The following is a 22827-nucleotide window of genomic DNA, read 5'->3' as shown; positions in this document are numbered from 1 at the left end:
AATAATAAGATAGTAAAGGAAAACGAAGGCAAGTGAAATAATTATTAATGAAGTCTTTTGAAAAATACCACTTGAATTATTGATATATTAAACATGCAATAAGATTCACAAAAAATGAAAAAATAATTTTCATTAATTTTCCGATTCACTTTCCTTAATTTTCCATTTCATTTTCATTAATTTTCCTATCTGACATCAAACCCAGAATTTTAAGTTTAGTCATAGAATGCAGTTAACTATAAAATGAAAAAAATGCATGATTTTTACCATAAACAGACATTATGCATTAAAATCCCTTTTAAATGAGTTGGTTTATGATCTTAATGACTTGAATAATTTAGTAATTTATGCTGCTTCTAAATTTTCCAAAACTAAAATCTTTTTCAGATGTAAATATGCTTGAAACCTTACTGTCATAAAACCAAATATAGAACGAGCATAAAGGAAACGCATAATTTAAATTAATTGTTATTTTGAGAACTGTATTTCCGGCATTGCTTACGAGCTTAAAAAGAAAGTTTAGCAATTAGTAGTAATATTCATACGGGATTATGAATTATATGAAACACGCAACCGGAACAGATACTAATCATAGTAGTCTTGAATAAATTAAGTTCCATTAACAAAGAATTTTTTTAAAAAAATGAATTAAATTTAAGTTTATTAATTTTTTTTCACAAACAATCAAATTACTTTAAAAGATAATAGATGATTTTGAGAAATACAATCATCTGCATTAAACATTGGTTTTAGAAGTAAGAAAAGGTTGTATCATCGTATTTAAGCGGTTAAACTAAATATAAATTAATCAATAATTATTAATAATTATAAACTGAAAACTTAAAATATAAAATAGAATTATAATTATAAACTAACAATTATAATAAAATATAGCACATTAATTAATAAATTAATTTATTTGAAGAACAAGGTTAATTTGAATAACAAGGAATTTTCTCATGGCGCAATTAGCACTTTTAGCATTTGTTTTCACTGTTTAGGTGCTCTTAACAAGGAAGTATAGCCATACACTGCTGCTATTTTGTAAGAAAACGGTACTAATTTCCAAGAGGTATGATAAAGCATTTTTTTTTCTTTTCTTAATGAAAATTTGCATTGATCTTTTATTTAATTTTGTTTCATAAAAACATATTTAACCCTTTATTTATCAAATTATTTCACCATCAATTTGTCACCTTTATTTTTGAACCATTAGTTAAAATTTTAGGCACAGAATAAAACCAGGAAGAAGAAAAAAATTTATTTTTTAATGAAGATATTTAAATTAATAGGATTTTCAAATTTATTTTTAGTTGGCATTGATCTATTACTTTCTATCGGAAATTCCTTCGTGTTTTTACAAATACTGTAAGAAAAAACAGTCACATTTTGAAGATATAAGCCGTATTTAAACAGTACTTTAAGTATTGTCGCTAAATAAAAGGTTAAAACAAAATTGCAAACGGGGAAATTTTGCTAAAACTAAAACTTCATTTAAACTTATAATTTATTCATTTTCTTCAGTTTTCTTTATCTTCTTTTTCTAGGATCGCAATTGGATAATTATAATAACGTTATTATGAACAACTGACGAGATTCCATTATTGAAAACTACATTTGACTTTGTGTTGATTTCTTAATCAGTTGATCTATGTAAAAATTTATTTCATGATAAAATTAAAGAATAAAACAACTCTCTTATCGTGCTGTTAGACAGCAATTCGATTTCTCAAAAACATTAAATTACGTATTCGGCATTCGGTCTAAGATGAATTGTTTGATTCTTCTTTTGGAAACATGTTGCATTATCTTTGTTCTACAAACTATATATTAAAATCAGGATTAAAAAAAACACCTCGTGGTGTCAAACTCATTAATATCTTTTTTTGAAAAAAAAATGGCAAATGAATTTAGGCCAGGAAATATTCTTACTAATACATTTGATATCCGCTATACTACTTAATACAGTTTCATATAAAATATTGCTATCTTTATTGTAATTTCAAAAGAAGTGCTGGTTCCCAATGCAGTCTCTTTATTGACTGGATCAATTATTGAATTGCCATTACAACAAGTTCTTGATTTAGATTAATTGAATTCAGATAATTTCTTCCTATCAGTCAATATCTAGCATATAATCGAATAGGATTTTCGGAACTGAAAAAAAAAAGAATGAACAAGTTGCAGAAACTTGATCTATTGATCTATTATTGATCTATTTAATCTACATTTTTAGAATAAAAGAAAGATAGCAAACAACAGCTTCCAATGCTTATTTCTAAAACCTAAAGTCGAAAGCGTCGGAATTACTTTTACATAATAATTATATAATCAAATGCTCATTTAGATAGATAATATACTATTAAAAATTTTAATATATTCATTAAATGTATTCCTCATCGTTGACTTTAGTTCATTTAGGTTTTTATTAATTTATATAAACAACGCCTTACAAAGGGTGTAAAAAGATTGAAACTAGAATTTAGAAATATTGTTTTTAAAAATATTAATAAGTATTGGTATAAGCAGCTAGTTGATCAAATAATTGAAAAAAAAGAAGTAATAAAGCTTTTTCATGCATAAATTTTAAGAATTAATATCGTAGTAGTTAGAATCTGAGTTAAAAATAAATCGTAACTAAATTTTGGAAAAGGTTTACAGCAGTAAGCCTTATCGAATAAATATAAGATAAGTATGTTTAATGGAACGGGAACAATGAGATGATGAAAAAAAAATACCTTTCTTGATTGACTGAAAGAAATATCGAGTATATTTCCTTAAATTGTTTCTCGGACATAAAAGTAATAAATAAGGTAATTACATTAAAAACCCGAACTTTTTGCGAAACAATGATTTTTTTTAAATTTAATATTCTTAATGTTTGGACAGGTTTCTTCATGTCCATGATTCTCTCAAATTACCAGCCATTAAAGTCAATCTATGTTCTATCCATTGTAAAGATGAACCTTTCTAATGAAGAGCCAGTCCTATGATATCATAGCGCTATTAAAAACGTACAAATTACATTACAAATATAAATAATACTTTTTGTTGTTTTATAACTTGTATTGGCTTTATTCATTCATACATTAATCGCAACATAATCAAGAAGGGTTTTCGAAAGTACCACTACACTTCACTAAAACGTATACATTCAACGTGACGAGTATACACCTTTACAAACCTTTTACAAAACACTTTTTACAAAATTTTCTAATTTTGAAGATTCGGTTATACGTCTACTTTACCAATGCGAGTCACTTGATGCAAGAAAAAATAAGAATTAACCCCAAGAAAAGGGGTTATCTTCATATGTTACGTATTTATGTTAGAAGATCCTAAGGCAGGAAAGAGATAAACATTGGAAGAACAAATGTTAAGTCAATACGCAAATAGTAGCCTTGGGTGATGGAAACGTCTTAGCAATTTCGGTCCGTGCATTTAAGTATTTCTGCGTTATTTATTTAGTTTTTCTAGTTTGGTTTTCATATAATCATTTTAAGCAGTTTTATTAGGAAGATTTAATGTCTTTAAGTTTCACTTGATGTATGAAGACAATTTTTTTCATCAAATAAATAGCGAAACTAAAAAATATATCTAAAAGAAATATATATCAATCTATTAATAAGTACAGAATTTTTTTTTATCTCATGTATTATGATCGCACGTGAGAGTGTCGGAAAGTTATAAAATGCAGCGTTTAATATCTTTTACAGAATAATACAAAGTCTTACATCTTTCAAGATTATGAAAATTTTGTTCTCTTTCTAAGCGATTTTTTCTACTATAAGTAATTTTAAGAAATAATCAGAAAATAATAAAGTAGAGGGACAGGACTCTTTATAACTTCATTATGAGATAGATAAAATTAATAGACGAGTTTCAGAAATAGTTAATTATTTTCTAAGTTCTACATTTCACAAGACAACACGAACACGAAAACACTCGACACTCACTTAGAATACAATCTAATAACGAGCCCCAAGAACGATCATGGGAAATATACCTTGATGTAAATAAGGTAGCGCCATCTGTTGCATCAAAAGAGAAGGTGATATAATTACGTAACTGCTACAGTAAGATTGGTTGGTTGAGTTGCGTTTTATGGCGCAAGAGCCATACTTGAATAAACTGCGCCAAACACTAGATATATAAATTCTTCACATTTTATGGGATTATAACCAGTTCAGTAAAAGGAAATTTTAAAGTTTAAAAGAAAAGAAATTAAATGAGTTTGTAAATATTTACATCCATAAGGAACTTAAAAAGGCAGCTACAATAAGAAGTGCCATAATTCCCTGCGTATTATGCATAGGTGCTACTTTTAGCTCTGAGAAAAAAAAATCAGCAGAATAATCCGTAACACTATATAATCCGCGGATTATATGGCAGTTAATTAGTGACGATTACAGTTTAATAATTTTTAACAGATAATCCGCAAATTATACACAAGAAATTGCGGTAATAACAGAATCTCTCTATTTTTAATAATTTTACAATAAATGAGTAAAATTTGCATTGCAGGCAGATCTGATAAAGATTTTTAAACTTAGAATACACCGATATGAACGAGTCTATCGATATGCACTAGATTCATCGATAAACTCATAGCATATCATTATGCATTAAGTTTACTGATAATCGATAGAGATATGGTGCAAGAAAATGTAATGATTTTTAAAATAGGGGGAAATTAGAATTCATTTCGATAATTCGTATAATCTTATATAAATACCTTTTACATAAAATCCACTTCATTGATATTATTTGAAAATAGTTCTTTTTGTACTTTCCTGTTTAGAAATTCTTTTCATTATTGTCATAACTGTTTTTAATGTTAAAAAAATAGAATTTACTATAGCTCAGCGAGTTTAATAAGAAAAATATCTTTAAACTCAAAACGATTGCATTGAAAATTAAATTCTTGCCAAACTTAAAATCTTTTTATTTTGCTAGAGCAAACAAACAAAGCAAACATTAAGCCTGAAATACTTCGATTATAAAAGGCAATTCCTTCAAAAGACTTTAATACAAAGAAGGAAATATTGCTTTGACAGCATTACTTCAATCTTTTTTTTTACTGAACAAAAACAAATTTCTTCTAAGAATATAAGTTAATTTAAAAGATGTAATGATATTACATAAATCGTAGCCGCTTGGGAATTCAAATAAGGACGACGGATGTCATTCGAGATCATGTATTTAGAAAGAAAGTCCAATTATAATTTTTTCTTCTATTGTTTTTATATTTGAAGAGCAGGATCATTTTTTAAATGACGATCATTATTTAAATAAATCTCTAGACGTCTGAGAATTATGGCAGTGTCGAATGTCATTATAATCATGGACTCTCATAACGCAATCCACTTAACGTAAGGAAATTTCATGAAAAATTAGCTTATTTTTTTAATAAAATATTTATTCCTTAATCGAGCATTTATTTAACTTTTTTTTAAAATAAGCTCAGACACAATGAGAGCTGATTATCGAGTAGATTGACGTTTTGTCTGCTTATATATAAGTTTAATGAAGCACGCAAAGCAATTTTTTAGTTATAATCTCACAACATAATTTGGTGTGAATTAAATAAAGAAAATTATGATTAGAAATATTTTAATTTAGCGAGAATAATTTTAATTCAATGAATGGCAATAATACACTTTTATACAAAGAAATTTTATCGATTACAAACAGCGATAATTTATTTCTAAAGAAAGATAATAAGAAAATTTTGAACACATTAAAGAAAGATGATTGCCGGAGGAAAAAGCAATTTGCGTTATATGACTAAGTTAATAATGCAGTCAACATTCCGCTGGTTTACCATATCCTGCGAAGTATTTCTTTTTATGATTATTTTCAATAAAAGCAATGCTGCTCGCAAAATTGATATTATGACAGACTGGGATGATAAAAAAATAAGAAGATTTAGATTATATGAATGTTCTACATGTGGGTATTGAAAGAGCGTTAATTGTTACGACCATTCTTTAAGGTGTCAGGCATGAAACAGAATACCGCACGAATGTTACCCGTGTGACCAAAGTAAGTGGCATATTATAATCATAATGCACGAAAACAGAAAATCAAGTTTTTTTTGCATTTTGTTAAAAAAAAATGCTATTTATCGTAAATTACAAGGAAGCTATAATCATTTTTAATTTACTCTTGAAATCTGGTTTAGAATAATCTCGCACATTAAATCTGATATGTTGGTTTGATATCCCATATTGTTATTGTATCAGAAATATTATTTCTCGGGCTCTTCATTCAAATGATGGACTTGATTCTTCAAACATTATCAAAGCTTTCACGGTTTAAATGAAGCGATATCAAACGATTTACGACTTGTTTAAAGCATGCGAAGTCCATAAGTCATCATTGGAAAAATCAGACCTAAATATCTTGTGACTAGATTATTATACAAACTAAATAATCTATTTGACTTTCTAGATGGTAAAGTCAAAAAAGTTTGAATGTTTCTTAGGAAAAGAATCTGGCAGTATTGAGCATTGGCCGGTTAAAGAGGAGTTTGAGTTTGTTTGTTTGAGGTTTTATGGCGCAAGAGCCACGATTTTGACCATGCTGCGCCAAACAATGGGTAAAATTATATCATTTAAAACAGTAGTCGAAGAGAATATGAGAAGCTAAAAAGTAAACAAGATTTAAATCAATGGATAAAACTTTATGGACTTTAAAAAAGCAAAAATTTGGACATGAGGTGTCTTATCAAGCAGGACCGGTTAAAGAGGAAGCGCGATATTGCTTCTCTTTATTTCCTCGAATTTTCACCTAGGTACTAGAGGATGTAGAAGTTGTGTAATATTTTAAAATACATGCGGTTGGTGGACGAGGCTGATATTAGTATATAAAATCGTGTATAAAAATTAGTATATAAACTCATGTTTAAGTTACCTCAAATGGCTCAGACTTTCCAAAAGATCATTATGGATTAGTAAATGGCTCACTATTACTGGATGTAGCTAGTTTAGTTATATTAACATCCTGAACATTTGAAACAGCACGGTTATTTTTAAATGCACATCATTTTGAATTGTGGTAAAATAATGAAACCAGAATCTAAAACCCGCATCTCTCCTCTCGTGTAACAAGTCCACATGTATCTTGGATCTTCTGGGGAATAGTGATCGAATTCAAACCCCTTAGATTTTGAAACCAATATCTTGACCCCGCTCCACCGAGGCCATCCTGGTCACAGTAGATGGAGCATTAGAAATCTTCAGGAAAACTAGAGTCTAATGCTCATTCAAATACCATCATGGATATCTCTCTGGTATTAACAGAATTCATTGACGGAATGTAGAATTTCATACTCATGGTTGCGGAAATTTTATTCACACAGCCTGTAAAATTCCGCTAAAATCCACGGCACCACTGTTGTGCGTGTATGGTGACAAAGACAATAGAACTATAACAAATAATGTTTATTAACATGAAGATACGAAAACATAGATGATGAAACAAATACTAGACATTCACAGGAAATGCACAGTAGCACTAACAACGAATAGCAGCTGACAAGTAAAATTAGGCAGTAAACAACAGCAACAGCTCACAAAGCGGCCAAACAGAACTTAGCTGGAAGAGGGAATCATTTAATAGCTATGCGAAGGCATCTCCAAACTCTTGCTATTCACCGCTGTCTCTTCACTTTAACTATAGCTGTACACAACTGCAGACTCACTACAATAAGACTATTTCACACAAGAACTCGATGCTGTTCAATGCTTGTCTCTAAGACTCAATACTCAATACACTAAATACTTCAGCTCCACTCAACGCTAGCGCTTCCCTGGACTAATCCAACTAACTCGTCACAGACACCCCACACTCATTATACGACTGACTTCGGCTTGGCCTGCTGGCCATTTATAGCTTCCGGAGCAGGCCCAGAAGGTTCTCGAACAATCAATATAATTCTCCTATTGTCCTATAGCTAAAATTCCTGCAGACTCCAGTATCATTTATTTTATCGCCAAAGTCTTCAGAACCTACAAAAAAATGGTCACGAAGTCCGGGCCATATTAATCTGGCATCCGATCAACATCCAATAGAGCTGTCTGTAAAACTGTCTTTCCTATGATGGAACTAACTGCGCGTGGAAGCAACATTACAGATTCATAACACTATCATATCTGCTCAGCTATAACTTGTGTCATCTCATAATCCTGTACAATCATATAGTACATGCTGCCAGTAAAAACTGTATAGCTGCAAAGCAGCACTATAGTATAGTAAATAAAATTAAATACAATATGGAATTTGGAACCGACTATTGTTCTCTGAATTTTTGGTTTAATATTTCTAACTTTATCAAAAAGTAAGCAATTGGTTATGAAACTATTGAATTGGTTTCATGAAATATGCACAAAATTTGTTACAAAGGAATAAAAAAAAAAATAGTGGCAATGCATTTGAAAATTTCTGTAATATACGTTGAAAATATTTACATCTCAATCTGTCAGCTTTGGAGTTAGTTTCTGTTTGGTAAACACATCTAAAGCTGATATAAAAATCAGATAGACTTTTAACTGACAGATTAGGCATATTCAGCTCTGTCTAATGCAAAACAGAAAAAGTTTGAACTTTTATATTTTCTCTCCATACAACAAGACTTCTCATTTTTATACTCAAAATTTCACGCATAAGAGAGTCACGCATATTTAATAGATCCAATGTATATAACTTTACTAACTACGGTAACTCTTAATTATATTACTTAGTTGAAAATGTGCTACTTTAACAAAGATATTTTAATAATTAGTATAGTATCTATATAGTTTGTCTATTTTTATTTTAACATCATATCTATTTATAACACGTATCTAAGTTCCAAAACATAATCTATATTTCAAAATTGTTTCCTTTAGCTGGAAACAAGCGTTAAAATAATGAAAGTTATTTGGATGAAGTTATGCCCTGAAGATCCAAAATTTGAAAAATAGTTTTGGCAATACCAGAAAATTCTCCTTCTATTTTCCCAAAATTCATTATTGCTATGTGTGTAGTACTCTGTGCAAAAACTTGGCTTTGATTCAATTTTCGTAAGCAAACTATAAGCACTTGGGAAAATTTTCGAATAAAAATTATAACTCCATAAAATTGGATACAGATTTTAATTCCATTGTTAATTCATTTTAGCAAAACAATACTAATTTTATTATCATGAGAGAAATTCTTTCATATTTTATTCATTTTATGGAGATATTATGTTTATTTATTCCTTGTGATAATTTATATACTCTGTTCCTCAAATATGTATCTGAAAGAGGTCTTAAAATTTATCAAATTTTCTGAACCCTTGAATAAACATACTAGGTAAAAAGATTTTATAAAAGGAAAAACTTAGAGTTATTTTTCAGAATATTTCAAATAATAATCGAGCATACAGTTTTAATTTAGAAATACGACGGCAGAACAATCAAATGACTTATGAAATAAATGTTCATAGATATTATTGCAGTTGTGAGAGAAATTTCCATTTTAAATATATCTTGAAACAAACATTGATAACTATCCTCTTTACTTTCGCTCCCACGCAATAAATGCGCAACAAATTAATTCTTCTAAAACTTATAAGCCGCCATTAAATCATTCAAAAACTATAATTTGATCTAAAAATTGCACATTGTAATACAAATACACTGTGCATTCTTAATTTATTCATTAAGATAGTATTTTCAGGAAATAGAAGATGGCGGGAATAGAAGATCAGATCATAAAAGAAGAAAACACTAAGGGTGAAATAAAATTTTATTTAGTATATTTCTCAAAAAAAAATGTTAATATATTTTATTTTATTTCGCTTTCCTGAGATTTCTTTAAATCTGGAAGGAAACTAAATATGGATTAAAAATTAAATATGAATTGTTTAATTTTCTACAGAATATTTTATTTTCTAGGTCATAACGTGCTTATTCCCCATTAGAAAATTCGAGCAATTCTTTTAAGGTCACTATTAATTCAATCTCTTTAAAGCGAATTTTTTTAAATGTAGAATTTAAAAATTCCTTGACAATTTTTCTCTTTATTTCGAAACGTAGGATTTAGAAATTTAAATGTCTGTTGTTAAATTATATAAAATCTATATTTTTAAGTTCATTTTTTATAACAAAAACTGGAATATTTACAAAATTTGAAAGAACAAAGAAAATAATTGAAATGGCAAAGTTTATTTTGCACTATTATTAATCGCCAATAATAAATGTTTTTCCATGCTTCTCTCACGCGATTTGTCTTTTTATTAAAAAAATTACTCAAAAAAAAAACCCAAATAGATTCAATAAAGATTCAAATAGAGATTAAATATTTTGATTTTTAAAGACCTTCTTTTATCAGTTATAATGAAAATAACATGGGAGAAGGTGGGGACTAGGAAAAAGCATTTAGTTTTTACGATTCGGGGTGCAAATTAAATTTTAATCATCACTTTTTTAATTGAAGAATTATTTTTTAAGTAATTTTCTATCAGGTTAAAATATGCCAATTCGTGTATACATTATTATTTAGAATTATTAGAGATATTTGAAATTTTTGTATTACTCTTTCAAAATATTTTTGAATAGAATTAATTAGTGTGCACAGCATGTTTATTCATTATATATATTTTATTTTTAGAAATTACATGTTTTATTAATTGTGATACTCTTATTATCATTGTTTATAAAACTTGTTTTTATAATTGTCATTAATATTTTGCAAAGAATTGGTTTTTGAAAGTTAATCGGTAATAAATATATTTGTATATTACCGTATTTAAAGTTATTATTATTGACAGTAACAGAAACAAAAAATAATTTTTACGAAAACATGGCTTTAGCTAAGAAGTTTCATGAACCAATCGTGCATGTATATTTAATCGTATGCATAAACGTAGTGCAAGATTTATTAGGTTAAATCAATGTTTTCACTGGCATTTTTTAAATTCAATTCATCGTTAGTCCCAGATTCATACAATGATGTTTGTAATTACATTCGTACAATTTTTCATACATTTAAATTTGCAATGTTGATAAGAAAAATAGATCACAAATCAGATTTCTTTTTTATTTTTCAATGACAGAAGTTTATAAATGCTAGTTTTTATTCAAAATGCACTTTTAATATAAAATATATAAAGTGCACAAAACTTTATTATAAAAGTAAGTGCGCTTATCTATTAATCGATTTTAATTAAAACATTTTTATTTAGAAAAACTTTTCATAGTAATGTATTGCTTTCTTTAATGCAATAAAGCTTGAAAAACGGCTAATATAAATAATTTCTCAATAAAAAAATTACATTTTCAACCGTCATATAAATAGAAGAAAAAATATTCACATTTTTTAGTTTTGGAATTTTTTTTATTAAAAAAAAACGTCGAAGTTAAAAAAAGGATTACTAACTGAAAACAAAAAAATCTGTATAATAAACAATGAAATTTAAAATAATGTAATTTTGGATATTATTCTAATCCTAATATAATATGATATAAAGTATCTAAATTTAATTAATATTATCACAAACACCGTGAAATATTTTCCATGCGTAGAATAATTTTTTCAGTATTCCAACTTTATTTCCGAATTCATTTTTCCCCCTCCAGGAGAGCCTTTACAAACCCCCAAAGTTTCGAACATTACATTTGCGAAAATTATTCCACCGCCGAGCACAACGCGAAAACTCTAAACTACGAAAAACTTTCAAAACTTACTTCCTCCAGGCTTGTACACCAGATATCCAGTGAGCTGCGAGTATTCTGCCATGCTTCTCTAACTTGCCAAACTGTCTGCGAGTCCTTTTTCCTAGATCCCAGTGTGCATGGTCCGTTTTGGAACACACGTGCAAAGTTTGGATTTGAGCACTACGAGAGCCAAAGAGGAGCGCTGCTTGTCTCTGATGGTCAGAGATGCATCTATCTGTTCGGAGCGAGAATGCGATGAGGAGAGGTGAGAGAACAGAAGAGGCGCGCGCATCTTTCGAACGACTGAAGAAAGTTGTCACTGTGAGCCGTACAGGTAGAGAAAAGAGGGGCGGCGACATCTGGATGGGTGGATTGGACCCTCGAGATGGGCTTTCGATCGCCACTCGCGGATTTTTCAGATGAATTTGATTCTGGATCAGGGATCTTTGTTTCTTTCTTAAAATCTCTGTTCCGTTTCGTCACGGATTTTGTGCGAAAAATGATTAAGATTAAAATCAGACGGTTTCAATAAAATAAATGCAATTATTTTTAATTCGATATTTATTGTTAGTATTTTATCGTCTGATGGAAGTTTATTTTCAGTCTGGGCAGAAAATTCATGTGCACTAAAATGATATATAGTTAATTTTGGTGTGAATTTATGAATTTAAAAACTTCACACGATGAGAACTTAAAAAAAAAATAATTTTTAGCCACGTAGATTCAGGCATTACAATACAATAACGTATACAATTCGTTACCTATTTATATTTATAACATGCAAAAAATTTATAAAAAATGAAGTTTAAACATTTAATGTTGTAAAACTTTAAATAAACTATAATCTTTAACTGACAAGTTATATATATATATATATATATATATATATATATATATATATATATATGCTATGCAGAAAATAGAAAATGTTTTTAAGTTTGATTTTGATGTTTATGGCACAAGAGCCAGATTTGGCTATACTGCGCCAAACATATGGTAAAATGAGATAAAAAAGTTTTAAAAAATTTTTAATCTATGTGTTAAAATTTTTGTCAATAGTAATATCGAGTATTATAAAAATATAAATCTTCAAAAGTACACTAATGAATTATAAAGAAAATATTTTTAAAGAAAAATTAGAAAATATTTTTAAATTAGTTATAAAATTATATCATTTGAACTCATCACAAAGCAATTTCTTATTAAAATTTATATATTTAGCAGAAATACCATTATTTAAATGCTAATTGCAAATTATTATTCCGTTAAGGTGAAGACCTTTCTTACTTTCGACATAGATTTTATCGTAATAAAATTAGAAATTTTTAACAAACCATTTTATTTAATTACAGAGACCGATAAAGAAGTCTCGTGATTGTTTCAAACCGGTTTAAACTATTTAATGACAATTTAAGACAAAAAATGACTTAAAAAATAATAATGTTATCACATAATAACTTGAAATTTGCAATCATGGATTTTATTTTAATTTTGTTGTTTTTTTTTATCTTGAGTTTACAAGCATATTTAATTAGAAAAAAATCGATTTTGTTCTAAACATCATGAAAAAGTGGGTCATCTATTTAGAATTGAGCTAATTTTTGACTCAAAAATCCGATTAATAAACAGTACTTGTATTATTTATTGCCAGGAATTTGAGACAATCCTCGAAATTTATCCGTAAAAAAAAGTCAACCACAATAAATTATTTTGTAATATTAAGGATGTAAAAAAATTAGAACATAGATGTAGCCCATTGTTTATCATTTGTAATTTTTTTTTATATTGGTTAACTAACAAAACGCTGAAACTTTGAACGTGTATGCATTTTTCTAATTGAATAACGATTTTAGCTTAGTTGCGTTTTCTGTTAGCTAAATCAAATCAATAATCCTCATTATTTCTAAAAGTGCGATGCAAGAAACACGAAACATAAAAGCATTGAATCATAATTACGCTCATTATTTTCCCTTCATGCTAAAATCTTTTAGTAAGAGAACGTTTGGGAGTGCAGGCAAAGGACGCCTCAAATTATCTCAAAAATTGGAATTCAAAACAAAAGTCGAAATTGACATGTGTTTTTTTTTTCTCTCCTTAGAATTAATTTGAAAAGATATTTTTTCATACTAAACTGATGATATTCTATAATTTAATCATTGGCTCCACCAAATCCTCCAGTGCTTTTTTAGTTGTATTAATGTCTCGTTGTAAAGCAACACTAGGGCTATTTTTTGGACTGACCTCGTAATTTTGAACCGCGGTCAGATGACGAGGACGACACCTGAGCTGGCATCCCCCTCTCCACGCCACACCACACCACACCAGCGGGAGGACGTTTGGCATGACGGATTTAACGTGCAACAGGCTCCCTTACATGACGGTGTCTTCGGTGGAATCGGGTCTCGAACCTGAAACCCTACGACTCACAAGCCGAGACCTTACCACCAGGCCACTGCTTCCCCCTCCAGTTCTTTGATACATGCTCTTGTACACATGTTAAACTTATTCCAAATTTTTTGTAAGTATTCCAAAATCTGTGCGTAAAGTAAATCCTAAATAAATAACTGTTACACTAATTTTGACTTTTTACTTAACCACTTAACAACCCAACAAATGTACATTTGTATAACAGTCAGTCATTTAAAAAATATAATTTTGAAATATATTATGCAGACTGCTTGCAATTTCGTTGATATTACAAAATCATATCTTTAAATTTAATTTCCAATTTAATATTTTATTTGGAAGGCAACAAAAAGTCACGTCCTTTTTCATTAAATACGAACAACATTAATAATTTCAGGTCGCAGACATGTCCTTCTAAAATTCATTTGAAAACTAAATCAACATTATCTTAATTTTAACCGAACTTCAGATTGTTTCGTCATGCAAATGGATGCAAAAAGATCTTTCAGATTGATACATTCATTCTGTTCAATTTAGGTAAGAAATATTATATTACTTTTTAAAGAAATGAGTTTTATATAAATATTTAACAAAATGATTGCAACCAATTAGACAAAATCTAAAGCTACCTGACCTTTTATTTCAAAGTAAATTAGTTGAATTGCAGCTTTCTAGACATGGGTCAAAATTAAGATAGTGTGGTGGGAATAGAAACACACAATACTTTAAAAAAACATAGGGAATTGTTTACAAATTAACATGCTTTATTCAATAAAAATATTTCTTATTCCAAAAAGTAAAGAACATATAAGAATAAACTAAATGGTAAATAAAAATGGAAAAATTCCTTAGAAAATTAAATTGAATTTAAATAAAATGTGCATAGAATATAGAGTTTTATTTTTATTTTTGAAAATGCTTAAATAAACGATATCAAATATGAATTTTGTAATAATTTAAATTTAGTGCATTATCTTAGGCAAAAGTATGATTTTTCGGGCTTTATAAAATACATTTAGCTTTGCATAATTCACACTTAATTTTGTATTAAATAATTAATGCACCTTTAATAATGAAATTAAATCTTAGTAAATAATGAAAAATATACGCAATTATGAAAATATCTTAAGTGAAAAACGTTATTATATACTTAATTAAACGTTAATGTATACTTAAAGTAAATGCAGATTTTAATTCTATAAATTCCACTTTATAAAAAATATTTTGAATCTTAATGTATAATTTCCATTTTAATTTCACGTAACACAATCTAATGTAATTTACGTGTTAAAAATAATTTAAATGCAAATTAAGATTTTAATAATCAGTCTAGAAAGTCATTACATCTTTTTTTTACATTTTTCAATATTATTCTATGTCAACTCATATACGCTAGTAAAGAACACAAAAATATGAAAATCAATATAAATTCTTGATATAAAACTATGTTACTGTAGTTCAAAACCATTTAACTAACAATGCCTTGCTCTTACTAATGCAAAGGTTAGGAAATAAGGAAAAGGAAGGAAAATTTCAGTTACAAGTTCGAAGTTTAAAACTTGATTCCTGTACATATCCACCATGTATGGTGGATATTTATTTCAATCGTATCAGTTAAGGTGATAAAAAATAGACTCTCCCCTATTAACATATTATTTTGCTCGATACCTTCAAGACATTGTTGGATATTCGGAATTATTGGATATTAATATCGAGAAAATATAACATTATTATTGGACATTCTTTATATAACATTCCTTTATATTATATTATAACATTATTATATAACATTCTTTTGATTTAGAATAGAAATTTAGAAAGAAGGCGGCACTCATGTACCGACTTCATTATACAATATAAACGGGATCCCTAAATAATCCCGACATATCTACAAAATGAGACATTAATATAAATTATTTTAATGTGCCCATTTAATTCAAAAAAGCCACTGCTTTTCAATTATTCTACGATCAACCAAGTTGTTTGTGGCGCTTGGTTTGGTTTTGTATGGTTTATTGGCGCAAGAGCCACACTTGGCCATACTGCGCCAATCATATGGTAACATTAGAATAGGTTTAAAAGCACATTTATTTTTTATGAAGTTCACATATGAATATAAAATAGCCTAAAATATGATAATAAAATTCTATAATTTGAAAATAAAAGATAGTTTTAATGAACAATTTATGATTCCTCCAAATTTAAAAAAACTAATGCAAAGTGGAAACCAAATATTTAAATACGAAATAGGAAAAAAAAAATTGCTAAATGCAAGTATAAAGACCAATCGCTCTTAAGAATTTAAAAATATTTGGGTGGTGTATTTCACCCACCAAGTCTTGTAAAGTCAAGGAAGACGAGGTAAAAAAACGAACACGATAAGAACTGAAAACAGGTTAGTCAATTAAAATATGGTGAATAGTAAAATTTACTCGGCATCTGTTGCATGTAGGCGCATTTTCGCCAAATATTAAATGTCTGTGGGTGAAACGAGTGTGTCCTATACGGAGACGTGTCAATTTAACATCCATCTCACGTATAGGATGTACAGGCCATAAAATAATGTCAGTTTTCACAGAATGCAACTTATTTTGTATTTGCAGATCCCATGACTTTTGCCAGTCAGAAAAAATTTGACAAGAGATGGACGTTTTGATATCATGAAAGGGAAGTCCAATGCTCAAAAATGACGTTGCAGATTTTGCAGCTGAATCCGCTTTTTCATTTCCATGAATGCCTACGTGACTCGGAACCCAACAAAAAATAAACTGGAAGCCTTCATTTTGTAAAAGACGTAAAGTGAATAAAATTCTAATAGCAATCGGATGCATCCGATTGTGGTAGTGTGAAAGGGTCTCTAAAGCACTCAGGCTATCGGTATAGATGGCAAATTTACGCTGAGTGGAGGTTGAAATTTTCTGAAGGGCAAAGAAAATAGCCACCAACTCAGCAGTAAAAGTGGAGCAACAATTGTGTAGACGGTGGCTCAGTGTATCAGAAGGAAGAATTATGCCGCAACCAACATGACCTTCTGATTTCGAGCCATCCGTTAAAATTGGCGCAAAAGATGAATACCGATAACGATGTAGTAGAAAAAACTGTTGGAAAACAATACGAGAGGTTGAAGATTTATCAAATTCTCTGAAAGGATTCAAATAGGTAAATTGAGGAATATCCCAGGGTGGGAAAATAAATGAGTCAACAGCTTTAACATGAACTGTGTCAAGACCCGAGTCACGCAAGAGTATTTTGGTTCTCTCACAAAATGGTAGAATATGAAAAGGTTGATTTTCTTGATTTTATTGGCACAAGAGCCATAATGTTGGCTATGCTGCGCCAAACTGTGTTTTTCTGGCTTAAAATATAAAATTTCAGCTATAAAAACAATGTGAAATTTTTTTAAGAAAGATGGAGAAAACTTAGATATGTGGATAAAAACCTATTGATTTCAAAAATGCAAAAATTTGAACATGTGGTGTCTTACCAAGTAAGAAGGGTAATGGAGTGTTCGTATTTTGAAAGAAGTGCAAACGTTGAGCATTGAAATTTGGACATTCCGACAATATATGTTGGACAGACATTTGACAGTCACACTGGGAGTTTGAGTTTGATGTTTATGGCACAAGAGCCAGATTTGGCTATGCTGCGCCAAACATATGGTAAAATGAGATAAAAAAGTTTTTAAAAAATTTTAAACTAGGTGTTAAAATTTTTGTCAATAGTAATATCGAGTATTATAAAAATATAAATCTTCAAAAGTTTACTAATGAATTATAAAATTAGATAAGATGTAAAAATCCAATTTCTTTTAAAAATTTAAAAATGTTCGCATGAGGATTTTCTCCCAATAAGTCACGGATGTTCAAATTTGATGTTCCGAAATGATGCAGCCGGTTTCTATTAAAAACTGGGCATTCGATTAAAATATGAACGATGGTAAATTCGACTTGACATGATGTGCAAGTTGGACATTGTTCACCAAACAAAAGGTGTTTGTGGGTGAAACGGGTGTGCCCAATGCGAAGTCGTGTCAACTTGACATCAAGTTCTCTCACTGGGATAATTGGCCATAATGTAATGTGTGATTTAATAAAATGTAACTTATTAGATATTTGGAGGTCCCACGATTCTTGCCATAATGAATGAATATGATGAGTTCGATACTTCTTCGCATCAAGATAGGGAAGTGGTCGTTGTAGATATAATGATGCTTCCTTAGCTGCAACATCTGCTTTCTCATTTCCATTTATGCCTACGTGGCTAGGTAGCCAGCAAAATATTATGTCTATGCTTTTAGATTGTAGAGTTCGTAGAAGACATAAACTATCAATGGCTATTGGATGCGTCATATTATGATGATTACCAATAGCTTCAAGAGCGCTCATACTATCGGAATAAATACAAAATTTTTGTTCCCCAAGAGTGGAAATTTTTTCTAGTGCAAATAAGATTGCCATTAATTCGGCCGTTAAAACAGAGTGAGTATTGTCTAATCGTATACTTAAAATATTTTCAGAAAAGACGATACCACATCCCACATGATGAGCAGTTTTCGATCCATCCGTAAAGACAGCAGTGTAATCTGAAAACTTATATCGGTGATAATTAAAAATTTGTTGGAAAATGGAGGGTGAAACTGTAGTTTTATCAAAAGTAGAAAATGGATTATGAAATGAAATTTGTGGAATATCCCAAGGTGGGAGGGTTGGTTGGTTGGTTGTTTGAGGTTTAATGGCGCAAGAGCCATGTTTTGACTAAACTGCGCCAGTCAAATGGTTAAAATTATTTCAATACCAATTTAAAAGCGAGAAAAAAAATTGATTTTTTCGAAACTTTTTTGAATTTAACATGTAAAATTGATGAATAAAACAAGAAATTGGATCAGAGACGATTTAAAAAGGCAATAAAATCTAAATAGAGTGATAAAATCCAATGATTCTTAAGAAGTGAAAAATATTTTTGTGGGGATATTCACCCACTAAATCTAGAAGAGTTAACGGTGTCGTCGAAGGAAACAAATGATTACGATGATAATTAAAAGAGGGACATTGTATTAAAATGTGTAAAACGGTAAAATCTACATGGCATGTCGGGCACATTGGTGCTTCATCCCCAAACAATAAATGTTTATGAGTAAAACGGGTGTGCCCTATGCGAAGACGAGTCAGTTTTACATCAATCTCTCGCATAGGTACAGCAGGCCATAAATCGACAGAAGTTTTAATTGAATGAAGTTTATTATGGACCTGTGTATCCCAGTCGTTCTGCCATAACTGGTTAATAAAATCAGAGAATGTTCTTTTCAGATCTGCATATACAAGAGGATGCTGCAGAAACGAAGAAGCCTCTTTTGCAGCTTTATCCGCCAACTCATTTCCAAAAATGCCGACATGGCTTGGAGTGAGTGAGTGAGTGAGTGAGTGAGTATTACACTAGCGCAAGATCCATTCTCTGGATAAACTGCGCCGCAACTAGATGAAAGCTTTAGCGTTACATCTTAAAACTATGTATAAAATATTTACAATCCGATATTAAAAACAACTATAAATTAGGAATAATGATAAGAAGGTATCAACATTTCAAATTTCTTTGATAAAACCAGCTTCTTTTAAATAAAGGAAAATATTAAAATGTGGTTTACGTCCAATTAAAAGGGGAAGACAAGGAACAACTGTATTAAAATACTTAAGACGCAATGAGTCCAGTGTCTGACATTCAATCAATATATGTCGGATAGTTAAACTATCACCACAACGACTACAAGTTGATGGTGGTTGCTTCAAAAGTATATATTTATGAGTTATGCGAGAGTGTCCAATGCGTAATCTTGTAAGAATAACATCGCATCGACGATTTAGGGAGGAACACCAAAGATCAATAAAAGGTTTGACTGTGTGTAGTTTGTTTTCTGTCTCGAGATTCCACTGGTTTTGCCAATTTTGGAATAACCATTTACGAACGGAAGAACGTACGTCAGCATAAGGAATGGCTTGTTTGTATGATTCGTTTGCTGATTTTGCAGCAATATCTACTATTTCATTCCCTTGGATACCTACATGGGAAGGAATCCAACAGAAAAGAATTTCAAAACCATTTTGACATAATTCCTTTAGCAAAATCCTGATATCAGAAATATATGCATGATTGTGCGTCTTTTCAATAAGGGCTTGAAGGGCACTCCAAGAATCGGAATAAATGATCACCTTTCTAAACTTATTCTTAGCAATATATTGTATGGCACGATATATAGCTGTGACCTCCGAGGTAAAAACTGAAGTAAAATCGTGCAATTTCTGACCTACAACTACACTCTCACAAGCAAAAGCATAACCAACATGAGATTCGGCTTTGGAACCATCCGTGTATACAGGAATGTAATCACTATACATATGTCTGTGAGCAGAAAAAAGTGCTCTAAAAATGAAATCAGGAGTATTGGACTTAAGAAATTTTCGAAATGGATGAAGCAAAACAACATCAAATTGACACCAAGGTGGTACACTAAAAGGACTTTCGTCATGAATTTCAATATTATGGTAACTTTCTGGTAAGAACTTCAAAATACGTGATCCCAGAGGGGGTATACAGGATCTACGGACGTTGAATAGTGGAGATTGATAACAATTTAAAAACGTTCTCCTTAAAGGATGAGATCGGTTAGATAAAACACGGAAATAGTAGCAGGCGGACAACATGTTTCGTCTAAAAGACAACGAAGGTTCACATGTTTCAACATATAGACTGCTAATCGGGGATGTTCTAAATGCACCGCAGCATACACGCAGAGCTTGATGATGAACGTAATTAAGCCGAGATAAATAAGAATTTCGAGCCGAACCATAAACACAACAGCCGTAATCCAATTTGGAGCGAATAACGCTTCGATATACTTTCAACAAACTAGTGCGATCAGCACCCCAAGCAGTATTTGACAAAACACGAAGGATATTCATCGATCGCAGACATCTGTTCCGTAAATCCATTATATGGGGGAGGAAAGTCAAACGTTTGTCGAATATAACACCTAGGAATGTATGTTGGTCGCATATAGTCAGAGGATTACCTTTCAGTGTTAATTCAGGATCTGGATGTAGTGGCCTTCTACAAAAATGCATACATACAGTTTTTTCAAGAGAAAATGTGAACCCATTGCTTTCAGACCAGGCTACCATGTTGTTAATTGCAATTTGTAATTGCCGTTCTATAAAACGCATATCCCTAGCAGAACAGGAGATCTGCAGGTCGTCAACATAGATGTTTTTATGTACAGTGGATGGAATGACGGATAGAATTTGGTTGATTTTTATAATAAACAGAGTCACGCTCAATACGCTGCCCTGCGGTACTCCCTCTTCTTGGCAATGCGCTTTAGAGAGAGTATTCCCCAAACGGACTCTAAATATCCTATGTGCTAAAAAGTTTTTAATAAAAATAGGTAAATTTCCACGAAAGTTAAAATTAAACAAATCCTTTAAAATTCCAAATCTCCACGCTCTATCGTAAGCTTTTTCAATGTCAAAAAAGACAGACACCAAGTGGTTTCTCCGTACAAAAGTATTTCTTATATCTGTCTCCAAAGCTACAAGATTATCAATAGTGGAGCGTCGCTTCCGGAAACCACTTTGGAAAGCGGATATAAATTCATTTTCCTCTAACACGTGTATCAAGCGTGCATTCACCATTTTCTCAAGAAGTTTGCTCAGACAGCTAGTCAACGCAATAGGCCTGTAATTCATGGGGTTTTGAGGATCTTTATTAGGTTTTGCTATAGGGATTACAATCGCGTTATTCCACTGAATAGGGAAAACATGCTCCCTCCAGATTCTATTAAACATATACAGGATATTTAAGAAAGCATCATGAGAAAGGTGTTTAAGCATAGCATACGTGATTCCATCCGGGCCAGGAGCTGTTTCTTTTGTATTTGATAAAGCATGCTGTAGCTCGGAAAGGGTAAAATCCGAATTATACGGTAGAAATTTATTTGTATTAAAGCGTAGAGTGGTTCGTTCTGATTTACGTTTAATTGAAAGGAAGTTCTCAGTATAATTATTAGAATTGCAAACGGATGCAAAAGATTCTGCAAGAGCATTCGCCATTTCTTGCAAGCTGGTAATTTCTCTGCTGTTTATTTTTAAACAGGAAAGAGAGACTTCAGGGTATATCCCACAAGCTTTCTTGACTCTGATCCACATTTCTTTCGCCGAGACAGAAGACTTAATACTGGATACGAAATTCACCCAACAATCTTTCTGACTACGTCTTCTAATTAGTCGCGCATTACTTTTTGATTCATTATAAGCTATGAGGTTTCTTGTTGTTGGTTGTCTTCTGAATTTATTCCATGCTCTTTTTTCTCTTTGCCTAGCTTTAGTGCATTCTTGGTTCCACCATGGCTTCCGGTATTTTGGAAAGCAGTTTCCAGATTTTGGAATGGCTGCATCTGCTGCTTCTATTAATGTGTCAGTAATTAGGTGAACTACATCATTTATATCCTCAACCGTTACCATTGTTTTTGTAATATCTGCTAAAACAGAAAAGGACGACCAGTCAGCTTTTGAGAATAAATAACGAGAGGGGCGTTGCATTAGAAAGCTATTGGAGTAGATGGGCTCTAAGAAAATAGGAAAGTGGTCACTTTCAAAAAGATCATTTCCCACTCTAAAATTAAGTTTCGGTGCTAAAGATGGTGTGCAAATAGCAAGATCCAATGAGTGAAATGTTCTATTTTGCTTAT

At 30.5% G+C, this 22827-nt stretch overlaps 2 protein-coding genes across 2 annotated transcripts in view; both read right to left on the bottom strand.

Annotated features, from left to right (window-relative positions):
* The window catches only part of LOC129962825 (uncharacterized), a 424996-nt gene extending 413109 nt beyond the window's left edge, over positions 1–11887 (bottom strand). The window contains exon 1 of the mRNA XM_056076824.1: positions 11715–11887. Coding sequence (XP_055932799.1) covers positions 11715–11766 — 52 coding nt within the window. The 5' untranslated portion in view covers positions 11767–11887. The remainder of the gene's footprint in view (positions 1–11714) is intronic.
* On the bottom strand, positions 11806–21262 carry LOC129962824 (uncharacterized). The gene is made up of 2 exons (XM_056076823.1): positions 19732–21262; positions 11806–11987 (listed from the first exon to the last, which is right to left on the bottom strand). The coding sequence occupies exons 1-2, from the start codon at positions 21260–21262 to the stop codon at positions 11806–11808; spliced, it is 1713 nt and encodes a 570-aa protein (XP_055932798.1).
* Between the last annotated feature and the right edge of the window lie 1565 nt (positions 21263–22827).

This window comes from Argiope bruennichi, chromosome 3 (assembly GCF_947563725.1).
Source record: "Argiope bruennichi chromosome 3, qqArgBrue1.1, whole genome shotgun sequence".
Classification (NCBI taxonomy): domain Eukaryota; kingdom Metazoa; phylum Arthropoda; class Arachnida; order Araneae; family Araneidae; genus Argiope; species Argiope bruennichi.
Note: the sequence above shows the minus strand (reverse complement) of the source record. Positions and strands in the feature narration are given on the sequence as shown.

Excerpts from the sequence above, each read along its gene's own strand:
- LOC129962824 (XM_056076823.1), bottom strand. The coding sequence starts at position 21,262 with ATGGTAGCCTGGTCTGAAAGCAATGGGTTCACATTTTCTCTTGAAAAA. Across the intron at positions 11,988-19,731 it reads TCTTCCCCTTTTAATTGGAC|TCGTTCGAAAGATGCGCGCG; the intron begins GTAAACCACATT and ends AACTTTCTTCAG.